Raw genomic sequence first — 12892 nt, 5'->3', positions numbered from 1 at the left:
GTCCATTCTAAAGGAAATCAGTCCTGGGTGTTCTTTGGAAGGACTGAAGCTAAAGCTGAAACTCCAGTACTTTGGCCACCTCATGCGAAGAGTTGACTCACTGGAAAAGACTCTGATGCTGGGAGGGATTGGGGGCAGGAGGAGAAGGGGACGACAGAGGATGAGATGGCTGGATGGCATCACCGACTCAATGCACATGAGTTTGGGTGAACTCCGGGAGTTGGTGATGGACAGGGAGGCCTGGCGTGCTGCAATTCATGAGGTCACAAAGAGTCAGACACGACTGAGCGACTGAACTGAACTGAACTGACTGAACCACGTCAAAAAAGTATAAAGTATCTAGGAATAAATCTAAAAAATGGTACAAATCTTTATGAAATTATAAGATACCACTGATACACACTTTGAAAGAGCATAGTTTGGAAAACTGAATAATATAAAGATATTGAGTCTCCAAGCCCCACACCATTTAATCTAGTGATTTATAAGCTGACTGAGTATTTTCATGGAAGATTAACAGACCAAAAAGAATAAAGCAGGGAAACTCACCTTCCCAAATATCAGGAATCACTGAAAACCTACACTGATTAAAACAACTAACTGGCATAAAGGGAGACCCACAGAACAGAACAGAGAGCTCGGAAACATACCTACTCACTAAGGAAACCTGACTGAGTCCACAGCTGGCATTAAATGGTAATGGTATCCACTTGAAAAAGAAAAAAGAATTTTAAACCCTACTTAAAAGTATGTGCAAAAATTAGTTTCAGGTGGATTAAAGATCCAAATTAATGGACAAAAATACACATCTGTGAAAGAACACATGGAATATTTCAGTGACCGTGGCATAAGGAAAGTCTTAAGAAGATACTAAATGCCCACATCCTAAGAGAAGACTGAACAGGGGCCACTTCAAAATAAAGAAAGCCCATCCACTAAGGGACATCACAAGAGAGCAGAAGCAAACAGACAGACCCAGAAACCAAGCCACAAACTCAGGGACATTTGCAACCAACAAAAATGGTAAAGGGTTACTGTCTAGGATACAAGGAATTCCTCCAAATAAGTAAGAAAAAGACACAATCTAAGTGAAGAACAGGAGACACCACTGCAAGAGGGGGAGCCTACACGGCCAACCTAGAAACCGGAAGGCACCTGCATTTGGTTTTGTGGAAATGAATCAACTATTGATGGCTCCATAGAAGCTACAGGTGAATAGGATCTGCAGCCAACCACCAAAACTTAAGGATTTTCTTGTAAAAAGATAAATAAATTGGATTCATGGGAATTTTTTATGGTGCACCCACCTTGTTGAAGACCCAGATCTCACCATTAACGGTGGGCCTGGGCACCCCATGGCCGTTGTAGTGGAAGAGGACCCGCTCCTCCTTGGCATTTCGGCGTAAAGACGTGCAAAGCTTCTTTACTTCATCCACAGTCGGATCGAGGCTCTGCTTGTACCGCGCCTGTTGCAGGAGACAAAGATTAAGAAACTTACCATGGATTCATAAGAATACATAAAACTTAAACTCCATCCTTTACTCTGAGTTTGCATTGAATGGACGCTGCACAAATAATCTCATGTCTCTCCATCTCCAGCTGGGATGATGCCTACTTCACAGAGAGGTTGTGAACATTCATTTACTCAACAAATATTTATTGCAAAGATCCCATGAGATAAATAAGTAATGCCTGCCACACAGTAACATGAGTAAAAGGTAGCACGACTGTGATATCAAAAATATTTCTTAGAAGCATTGAATCTCTTTGGAAAAACACTGGAATGTGGAAGAGGCAACTTACTTAAACACAGAAAGCTGTAATACAGTGGCAAAGGAGAATAGTTTCAAAAAGACAAGGTAAGAAAGCAAAATGCCCCTCTCTTGATTAGTCATATTCGCCCAGCTTAGCCCCCTCCCACTATTCCTGCCTAGACCCTTGCTGATGAAGCTAAAGAATACACAGAAATCAATACACATACACACACACACACACAATCGATAGATGGTTAAAGGACACAACTGTAAGGAACTCCCACTTTTAAAGCAACAAAGAAGATTAAACTTAACAAGAAATGCACAAAACTCTACGAAGGAAATTTTATAAAACTCTCCTGGAGAACAGAAGGAAGCATGAACAAACTGGAGATGCTCCCAGCCTGGGAAGATGCACCCACATTCTTAAGACATCAGTTCTCCCTAGGTTAAGAGTCCACATGTTCCCAATAAATATAACAACACTATTTCACGGAGCTGCTACTGAAGTTTGCATGGAAAATAAACATGCCAGAACAGCCATGAAAACAATGAAAGGAGAGGTTTGAGGAGTCCTGCTCACCGAAATTTCGACCTCCTCTGGGCCTCTGTAAGGAATCAAGTGAGGATCAGGGCCCAGAGAGACCAGCCTGCCAGGGAGCTACTACATAGTCCAGATTTAGGTCCAAACATGTTTCCTCATGCAGTCACAATGTTACGAACGCTGATTTTATTTCATTAGAAACTGTGCTGACACCAAGAGAACCTGAGTCTGCCCCCTCTGCACAGCTTTCCAGCTAGGATGTGTGAAGTCCTGGTTCCACTGAAAGACCATTCAGTGTCCCCCGAGGTTAGTCCTAAACAAGAGTGTTGTTCTCCCCTACCACCCATAAGGTCACAGGGTTGACGTTACTCGGAGACATCAGTAAAGTTGGGGATTCATTATTTCTGACCTTGGCTCCATCAAGGTCTTCTCCTGTGGGATGCAAAAAATGATTCAGCCTCGTTTTCTTACCTGTCGCCCAGAAAGGACACATTAATGGACCAGCATGAAAGGCACTACAGATATTAATAATATACCTCCTGGGACTTTATGGGAATTAATTAATATTTTTAAGGGCTTTGAAATGAGAAGCACTAAATTAAATGTCACTACACCACGTTAAGGTTTTGTTTCAAAACGAGAATGCCTGGGATAATGGCTCCACGGCTGGAGGGAGTGCCGAGCACAGGAAGCATCTCACCATTTGGGAGATTTGTGACAACTGTCGCTGGGCGTATTAAATGACAGTGCAAGTCTCTGAAATACTGCCTGTTGTGCTGGGCATTGCTACTGTAAGTCCAAATCTCAAGACAGAATAAAATACAATGGTGGAAATTTCGGGGGATGTGAGAGAGCAAGAGAACAGAAGACGGAACAACGGGAGGAAGGAGGAAAGGAAAACTGGCCCTGGGCTTAGTGAAGGGGATGGGGCTCCAGACTTCACTTCCTTCCAGGACTGTCTCCTGCTAACTCCAAATGCTAACAAAGCTAACAAAGCCTAAGTAGACTCTGCCTTCCCTGCGGAGGCGGCCCCTCCTCCTGCAGATTCCAGAGGCTACGCAGTGTGGGGGCGGGGCGGGGGGGGGGGCGGTGACTCTGCTTCAAGACGCTCAGTGGGCAGCGGAGGCCCTTCTCCATCTGGTGAAGCCACACGGGGTGCTGCTGTTGTGCCTGCAGGAGAATAACAGCAATGCCCGGGGAGGAGCAGGGGCTCTGCTGGGTGATCTCACACCAGAATCCCATAAGGAAGAAACCTGTGCTACTGGAGCAGCACTGCCTGTGCTCCTCTGGGGTTTCTAGTAAAGATTACTGCGCATTACTCGACTGGGAATGTGATTATGAATAATGTTATTTCCATCCTTCTATGGCAATGAGCAATACCTCAAGTTCAGAACCAAGAAACAGAAATGCCTGAGAAATTTTCTCAGAACTGTCCAGGAGGAATAAACATACTGTTGGATTTGGGGCTGCTTCTGCCTCTGTTCCAAAGTCTTGCTAAGATTTCTCCCTCTCCCTCTTCTTCCCAACTAGGAAGCAAAGGCTTTCAGGAAGCTGCTGGGCAGGGGGAAGGTCAGGTCTGCTCAAAGGACACCTGTCTCAGGTGGTGTCCCATGTAAGAAAACTCCAAGCCCTTGGCAGTTCAGGAGCTTTATGCCACCACCCCTCACAAAACACTTAGCGCCCTTTGCATCCTCAACATCACTACCGAGGCCAAGCCACTGCGACCATCACCACCACCATTATTATCAGCACCTCCAGAACCAACACCATCACCACATTCCTCTCCCCTCCTCTCCCCTCCCCTCTATCTGCCCCTCCCCTTCCCTCAGATTGCTCTGACTGTTGTCTCTTACCTCTTCCCAGGTCTATGCTCCTCTGTCAACCTCTAATGTGACTGTGACTCAGCTTCCCTTCTTTTTTCACACTACATGCTCCTCCTGGGCAGCATCTCTGAACAAACCCATGGCCAAATTCCTTGTCGTGCTCCACATGTGCCCACCCTCTGGGGTCCCGGCCATAGTCACCAGCATCAGTCCGAACCGAGTCACTCAAACCACACCCCTCGGGGCCTGTCCTTTTCGATGCTCTCCTTCTCACCTCCCCTTCATCCAGTGACCCGAACATGTGGCTGTACCACCTCTGCCTTCAGCAGGGGTCAAACAGCCCCCAACTCTCCCCAGGATTCCAGACCATCCTCTCCAAATCTTTCCATTCAGTCACAGCCTTCCTGCTAAAACACACAGCAATCAGGCCACTTGCCCCTGAAAATCAAGTCCTCAGTGGGGGCGTCTGCTGCCCCCAAGACAGCCACCATGCCTGACCATGGCACAGACACCTTGGCCACCCCACCCCCACAGCCCTCCACTCAGCCACCGTATCTTTCCCAGGGGTCCTGAGCAAGCTGTGCGCTTTCACACAGACCCCAAAGCTACTCTGTTTTTAGGAAGAATACAAGGGCGAGGTGTTGTGCAGCACAAGTACACTGTCCAGTTCATTTGCATGTTTTATTTCTGCTTAAATGTTTTCACTATTTCATAGTAAGATGCTATCCTGTATAATTTTTTTCCAGTGTTATCGTGAGACTGTTCCCTCAGCCCCCAATCTCTTAATCGAAAAACAAATGAAAACCAACAACTGTTTACCTTTTAAGTTGAAATGGAAAACTTGAGTCCTTGAAGTGCAAACAGGAGGCAGGAGCCTCCTGTAAACAGGTGTTCAGTCTATAAATTCCCCGCGCCCCGCCTCCCCCCGCCAGAATCCACTCAGCCCTAAAGGAACTCACAGACACTGCGCTGGCTCTGAGCGTCACACCTATGGAAACAGGTGCAGTTTTCATCTAAAATGTAACCAGAGCCTTCCCAAACTCATCACCAAAAGGTGGATCTCGAACAAATCAAAACCATCTCATGAAACAAGAAGGCAGCCCAGAGCCCTTCGGCAGAGCGGGAGCAGAGCCCCAGCCCAGCCTGGTGCCCAGCCTGCAGGCCTCACCTTGGCCTTCGTGCTTGTGCACTTGTGCAGCCTGCGTCTGGTCACTCAGTACAGGTAGAGCCAAGCTTAGTTGCTCTTCAGAAATAAAAGGGCAGTCTAGAAACAGAAGTCTCCGATCATTTTCCAATTGGTTCCCACCTTTTCATATTATTCTGGAATTTTATGTCACATACAGAGATAGAATGTATAAGCCATCATACTGACCCCTTCGGAGGTCCCTGGCTCTGAGAGTGGCTGACAGATTAGGGCCGTTACACCTGCCCAGGTCATCACTAGAATAAGAGGCTCATGACATGTGCTCTGCAGAGAGATCTGATCTGACTTTGATTCATGTCTGCCTCAACAATCCAGGGCCCCTTTTTACCATTCATTAAGTAGTAATTTATTTTCTGTCTTCTAAGAATCTCTCTTCTTGACTCATAGTCCTCAAGGCTCCAGCACAGACTGTTCTAGCAATCTGCTCCACCCACTTCACAGTGTTAGTTGAGCAGCAGACACAAATATTTTCAGGTATCCCACCACCCACACCCTGCCAAGATCTGCCAAGGGCAGTGATGTCTCAAAGGAGGCTTTGACTGTGTTAAGACAAGTGACTGAACCACCTCACCATAGCCCGCCCTAAAATCAAGTTCCAGTCCATTTCCAGGCCTGACAGTAAAGCCACCAGCTGTCAATGTTCCATCAAGCCTCCAGGGAAAGACAGGCTGCAAGCAGGCCAAGTTTCAGTGAGGTCCCTTGGAAAGTTCTGGAGTCCTCCTGGTCACCTCCTGTCCACTCCCTCCATACCCACGACAGCTCTACGGTGGCCTCTTTCCCCTGGGTCTCTGTTCTGCCTCCACCCCTCCCCACTCAATACTGGAGATGAGTCGCACAGCAGTCAGGTCTGCCCAGTGGTGAGTCCCTCCCCTCTGCAAGAGCAGGGGTCCCTGATATGGAGGGCTTGGGTTCATCCCCAGATCAGTGATTTACCAGCCATTCAACTTGGGAAAGCTCACAAACCCAACCCAAGCTCAATTTCCTCCTCCGTAAAACAACTAAAATACTACTGTCCCTGACTACTCCCTAGGCTGCAGGGACCACATGAGAAAGTACTTGTCATTAAGCTGGAGGACACAGATGGAGCCTGGCACTGGCGCTGTATTTCTGATATACCAGCCTCCTGACCGTCACACCCACTGTGCAAAGTAGGCATTGTCATCATATCTGTCTCACAGATAGGGAGCTGAGGCACAGAGAGGTGCGGCAACTACCACGAGGTCACACAGCTGGCACGGGGCCAGCTGACTTCAGAATGGGCCCTGGGCGGGGGGTGGGGCAGGGCCCATTCTGAAGTCAGAAGCATGAAGACATCCATGGGAACTCGGAGACCAATGGTGAACTTTCTCGTGTTGCTGCAAACTGGGGACAAGCAGGGAGTAGAAAGACAGACCAGCCCTCTCTGGCCATCCTCACGTGCTGGCATCCTGTCGTGCTTCAATATGACCCCTGGGCTCTGACACCCCTCTAACAGGAAGGCCTTCCTCTCAAGAAGGGCTAATAGCCTGAGCACCTGCCTTGACTGAGCAGCAAAGATGAAAACTGCTTCAGAGACTGAGAATAGCTTAAGTCACTCATGGCTACTGATTTTTCCAAATAATTCCACATCAGCACTGACTCTCTCCTTACATTAATGCCGGACTACCTCCAAGCAATATCAATAACTGCTAGTGACCTGAACATTCAAAATTTACTAATCTGCCTGATGGGCAGAGAAGGAGAAAACTCAGAATGTAATAAGCTGTATGCAGCAAGTGGAGGGGGCAGGAGAGGGAAGACTGAACCTCAGTCCCTAGGGCCAGAGCATTCACTGGACACAGGAATGCGGGCATCCCAAGCCTGCAGTTGTGCTCTGACCCACTGCTCCAGCTGCAGAGAACTTCTGGAAACAGCTCATATATGTTATCTTTGGCAGTAACAAAATGAGCAAAGGGAATAAATAAATACCTAGCAGAGTGAGGAGGAAATAGGTATCATTAAATGGTTGCCAAACCAGGCCAGGATAGCGGTCTGCTGGGGTGTGCCCACCACCTCGAGCCAAGCTGGAATTCATTCAGAGAAACAGCCACCAAATTGACTCATGAGAAGGTGTCCCTGCTTTATACCTCCTACCATCAGAATCCACTCTGAGTCAAGCACCAAACAGGGCTGCCCCAGGGTCCAGGAGCCAACAGGGGGGTCGAACTCTCAGAGTCTATATCTCCAGCTAGTCTATGGCCATAAATTCAAACTTTCATCTGCCATAAGAAGCATTCTTGCTAACCCCATTCATTTACTTTTCAAAGAAATTTCTCATTTCTTATTAGATTTCTTATAATGTTCAGGATCATGTCTGTAGTGGCTAGTCTGATTTCTACATGGAGGCTCAACAATCTGCAAGTGACAGGATAGGACGAGCTGCTGGCTCCAAGACAGCTCTGGAAGACCCCAGGGACCTCTGAGCAGGGCCCCAGCCTCCACACTGAAAGTCGAAGAAGTCTGCCTTCCAGGTCCGCGCTCATCTGCTCCACAGAATGTTTTCTAGAATACTAGTTTGGATAATTTCATCGCCCCATGGCAAAATGCCCTGGCTTCTCTCTGCTCACTCACCAGTACAACCTGACTTCCACCCTGAGTGGGAGGAGAACGGCTGTGCCTGTAGCGCCCAGGCCTCGGCACTAGAGCTCCCAGGGCCGGGGAAGCCCTGCTGGCAGGCACGCGTGGGCGAGAAATGCTGAACGCTAGCACCGAAGGGTCACTATACAAGGTCAGAGTAACTCCTGGTGTTTTCAACATGTATCTTCCCAATAAGAACAGTTTTACATGAAATCTATAAAATCACTGCCTCTCTTTCCTTTATGTATTATTCAATACCAATTTTCTCTTCCTTCCTTAATTTGCAAAAGAGGCAGGAGAGAACGAGAAGAGCTGGTTTAGTATTCAAAGTCCAGAAATAGCAACCATAGCTTTGAGATGGGGTCTGAGTTCACTTGTGAAATAAAGGGCTAGTGTGGTCTCTGCAGACATGCTTAGACTCTCCCCTCAGTGGATGTGAGAGACACTATTGTCATCAGAGAGCAGTTCTGTCCCCGAGGGCACATTTGGTCTGGAAGTAGGCTTGGTTGGTACAATGGGGGGTGGTGGTAGTTCTCTTGGCATCTGATGGGTAAATGTCAGGGAAGGTGCTAAATATCCTACACCTATGCTCACAGTGTGTGCGGACATTACTGCCACAAAGATAAATCATCTGGCCCAAAATGTCAACAGGGCTGGGTCTGAGAAAGCCTGCTTTAGAGGGAAAATATGAAGCTTTGATTTTAATGAGGACACACTGATCCTAATCTAATAAAGTGAAAAAAAAAAGGTGAAGAAAAATGTATTTAATATACGACCATTTATCCAAGAGGGTAACAAATGCGTGTAAATATACATATATTTATATACATATATATATATATATACTGTTCAATATATACTGCTCAGCAATACGTGAACCGTCAACTTCCAGATGTTCAAGCAGGATTTAGAAAAGGCAGAGGAACCAGAGATCAAATTACCAACATCTGCTGGATCATTGAAAAAGCAAGAGAGTTCCAAAAAGACATCTATTTCTGCTTTATTGACTATGCCAAAGCCTTTGACTATGTAGATCACAATAAACTGTGGAAAATTCTGAAAGAGATGGGAATACCAGACCACCTGACCTACCTCTTGAGAAACCTGTATGCAGGTCAAGAAGCAACAGTTAGAACTGGACATGGAACAACAGACTGGTTCCAAATAGGAAAAGGAGTACGTCAAGGCTGTATATTGTCACCCTGCTTATTTAACTTCTATGCAGAGTACATCATGAGAAACACTGGGCTGAAAGAAGCACAAGCTGGAATCAAGACTGCTGGGAGAAATATCAATAACCTCAAATATGCAGATGACACCACCCTTATGGCACCAAGTGAAGAACTAAAAAGCCTTTTGATGAAAGTGAAAGCGGAGAGTGAAAAAGTTGGCTTAAAGCTCAACATTCAGAAAACTAAGATCATGGCATCCAGTCTCATCACTTCATGGCAAATAGATGGGGAAACAGTGGAAACAGTGGCTGACTTTATTTTTCTGGGCTCCAAGATTGCTGCAGATGGTGACTGGAGCCATGAAATTAAAAGACGCTTACTCCTTGGAAGGAAAGTTATGACCAACCTAGACAGCATATTAAAAAGCAGAGACATTACTTTTTCAACAAAGGTACGCCTAGTCAAGGCTATGGTTTTTCCAGCGGTCATGTATGGATATGAGAGTTGGACTATAAAGAAAGCTGAGCATCAAAGAATTGATGCTTTTGAACTGTGGTGTTGGAGAAGACTCTTGAGAATCCCTTGGACTGCAAGGAGATCCAACCAATCCATCCTAAAGGAGATCAGGCCTGGGTGTTCATTGGAAGGACTGATGTTGAAGCTGAAACTCCAAGACTTTGGCCATCTGATGCAAAGAGTTGACTCACTGGAAAAGACCCTGATCCTGGGAAAAATTGAGGGTAGGAGGAGAAGGGGACAACAGTGGATGAGATGGTTAGATGGCATCACCGACTCAATGGACATGAGTTTGGGTAAACTTCAGGAGTTGGTGATTGACAGGGAAGCCTGGTGTGCTGCAATTCATGGGGTCACAAAGAGTCAGACACGACTGAGTACTGAACTGAACTGAACTGAACTGAACTGATACTGTTTAAACATTTAAACAATTACCTACAGAAGAAAGGGGGACAGCGGATGGCAAGGACAGGAATAGAAGCCAGATTTGAATCCACCTGTCAAAACAGGGAACACGGGTTTGATTCCAGGTCTGGGAAGATTTCACATGCCATGGAACTAAGCCCATGCACCAAATCAACTGAGCCTGTGCGCCTAGAGTCCGTGCTCTGCAACAAGAGAAGCCACAGTGAGAAGCCTACTTACCACAACTAGAGTAGCCCCCGATCACTGCTGCAACCACAGAAAGCCTGAACAAAGCAATGAACACCCAGTGTAGCCAAAAATAAATAAATACATTAAAAAAAATTTTTAAGCAGTTCTTTAAAAATTCTAAGTAAAATGAGACAAATGAACCTAATTGTGTGTTCAATTGGCTACATAACCAGGCAGACAGGGACTCTTCAGTGTGACTGTATCTACACCCTGATATCAGAAAGAACTGAACACACTTCGTGTACAGTTGGCAGTAATGGCATCAGAAATGCTGGTTTTGCTTCTGGAAAGGGCTGAGTATAGGGTGGGATGGTGTACCTAAGTACTTCAACATCAGTACTTAGGTGGTGTCCGCGAAGAACATCAATGCTCAGGGTGGGAAAAACAGATACAGCTTTAAGACCCAGGGGATTAACTAAAACCTTGCAGTCCTGAAGCTGAACCAGCAAGAGCTCAAAACGCATTGTCTTTAAAACAGAGAGAAAGAGCACATGGTAGAGACTGCACAGCAGTGGTCACCTTCAGGCTCAGGTTAGGCTCTAAGTAACAACGCCTATTAGGGGAAACCAGTGAACCCTGGAGACTTGGCTGAATTCAGGCCTGGAGCAGAGGATGTACAGAATGAGTACACAACATCCTGTCTTGTCATAGGAGATAGGAAAGAAGTGATCAAAGACTTCCAGACCTGTAGCAAAGAGAACCAGGAGCCAATTTAAAGAGGCTTTAAGTGGCCAAAGAGAAAACATGAGCATCAATGATTAACAAATGCAACAAACTTTTATTGCACATGAAAGATAATGGAATGCATACCCCATACCCGTTACCTCTGAGAGAAGTGCATTCATTATTTTGCAGTGGGATAAAAAAAAAAAAAAGTATTCATATTGGCTTTCCTATATGAGGTATATCTCAAGATACCGAAATAATAGATGAGAGGAAATTTCCCTTCTTAGCAATATACGAGTTAAGAGACAAAGGGGAATAATAGAGCACCACCTTTTTACAACCTCCAATGGATGGGTCCAGGTAACGATAGCCAGTGGCTGCTAACTTTACAGAGAGAAGACAAACCATTCATCATACATATCCTAAAGGAAGTACATACCATCACCTATGGAATGTTGTGTCCCCAAAGCTCCCTCCAACTGGAGGAATCTGGTCAATCCTGAGGGGTGAGGGAAGGGTTGGCAGAATTCAGGTTTCAAGGAATTCTATAGGGCACATAACCTGATTCCTTCAATCAATATTTGCAGGAAGAAGCAGAGATGGATAATTGGTACAGGATGGGAGAAGGGGCTTTTTAGATAAATTCTATGGATTAATAGGGTAGATCAATCAGTTATAATGTATCCACCTTACTTACATTCTGATTCAAATAAATAAACTGTGTGTGCATGCGTGTAGTTTTTTAAAGTCATAATTACCTTCAAGATACACTGAAATATTTACAGATGAAATTATATGATGTCTGGGATTTGCTTCAAAATAAGCCAAGGGAGTGGGTAGGAGAGGGGGGTGGGTGGTGGTGTAGATGAAAGAGGACTAGAACAAGTTGATAACTACTGAAGAGAGATGATGGGGAGATATGAAAATTTTCCACAATAAATTAAAATTAACTCTGATGCTTTAAAATTAACAAAGGAATAAGCCACAGAAACAAACAGGCAAACAAGCAAACAGCATTTCAAAATGTTGCCATAATTAAAATGGAACTCCCCTAGAATTGTTTTTATGCATAACTTAATGTCAAAATTGGCTATTTTTGATTAAAATTTGCTTATATGAAGCATTTTGGAATGACATCTAAAGAAGGTGTTCAGACAGGTGAAAAACTTATGAACGTGTTTTTACCAATAATCTGAAAGATTAACATACCTGGGGAAAAAGTTTCATAAATATAGCACAGATATTGGTATTTCTCAGAAACCGGTCTCGTGTTTCATACACAATAAGGAAGTATAATAATGGTTCAGCTTTCTCAGAACTAGTGTTGATTTTTCACCGTGGGTCACATTTCCCAGCTGACCAACTAATGCCGTTTTGCGCAGCCACTGCCTCTAATGGGGTTGACAAAGCACTCTGGCCACATCATCTCCTCTGTCTGCATTACAAAAGCACTCACCGTCCTGCACTGGAGGCTAGACTCTGGGAGCAGGCCTGTACCCCATCATGCTCATTAGAGGCCAGCAAGCCAGGGGAGCACAGGACAGTGGGGGCACAGGGCCCGCCGTCCCTGCCAGGCAGTCTGTGGCTTCTGTGAGTAAACAAGTGACCATCATGCAAGCTGAGGCGCGTAGCGGTGTCTCTAGAAGCAATGCTGCCATGCAGTTGGTGCTATTTGTGAGTGAGAGGAGTATCAACTGGCCTGGGGAGGTATCCTGCTTGCTTTAAAGAGCGAACTAAGGAACTGGAAGGAATGATGCTAAAGCTGAAACTCCAGTACCCTGGCCACCTCATGCAAAGAGCTGACTCATTGGAAAAGACTCTGATGCTGGGAGGGATTGGGGACAGGAGGAGAAGGGGTCGACAGAGGATGAGATGGCTGGATGGCATCACTGACTCAATGGATGTGAGTCTCAGTGAACTCTGGGAGTTGGTGATGGACAGGGAGGCCTGGTGTGCTGCAATTC

The 12892-nt window shown here is 45.7% G+C and overlaps 1 protein-coding gene across 5 annotated transcripts in view; it reads right to left on the bottom strand.

Annotated features, from left to right (window-relative positions):
• RPTOR (regulatory associated protein of MTOR complex 1) overlaps positions 1–12892 on the bottom strand; it is a 325171-nt gene that overhangs the window by 188049 nt on the left and 124230 nt on the right. For all 5 annotated transcript variants that reach the window (XM_044938670.1, XM_006064164.3, XM_006064165.3 and 2 more), the window contains exon 4: positions 1308–1466. In XM_044938670.1, coding sequence (XP_044794605.1) covers positions 1308–1466 — 159 coding nt within the window. The remainder of the gene's footprint in view (positions 1–1307; positions 1467–12892) is intronic.

The sequence above is a fragment of the Bubalus bubalis genome, chromosome 3, assembly GCF_019923935.1.
Source record: "Bubalus bubalis isolate 160015118507 breed Murrah chromosome 3, NDDB_SH_1, whole genome shotgun sequence".
Lineage (NCBI taxonomy): Eukaryota > Metazoa > Chordata > Mammalia > Artiodactyla > Bovidae > Bubalus > Bubalus bubalis.
This window is presented reverse-complemented; position numbering and strand designations above follow the sequence as displayed.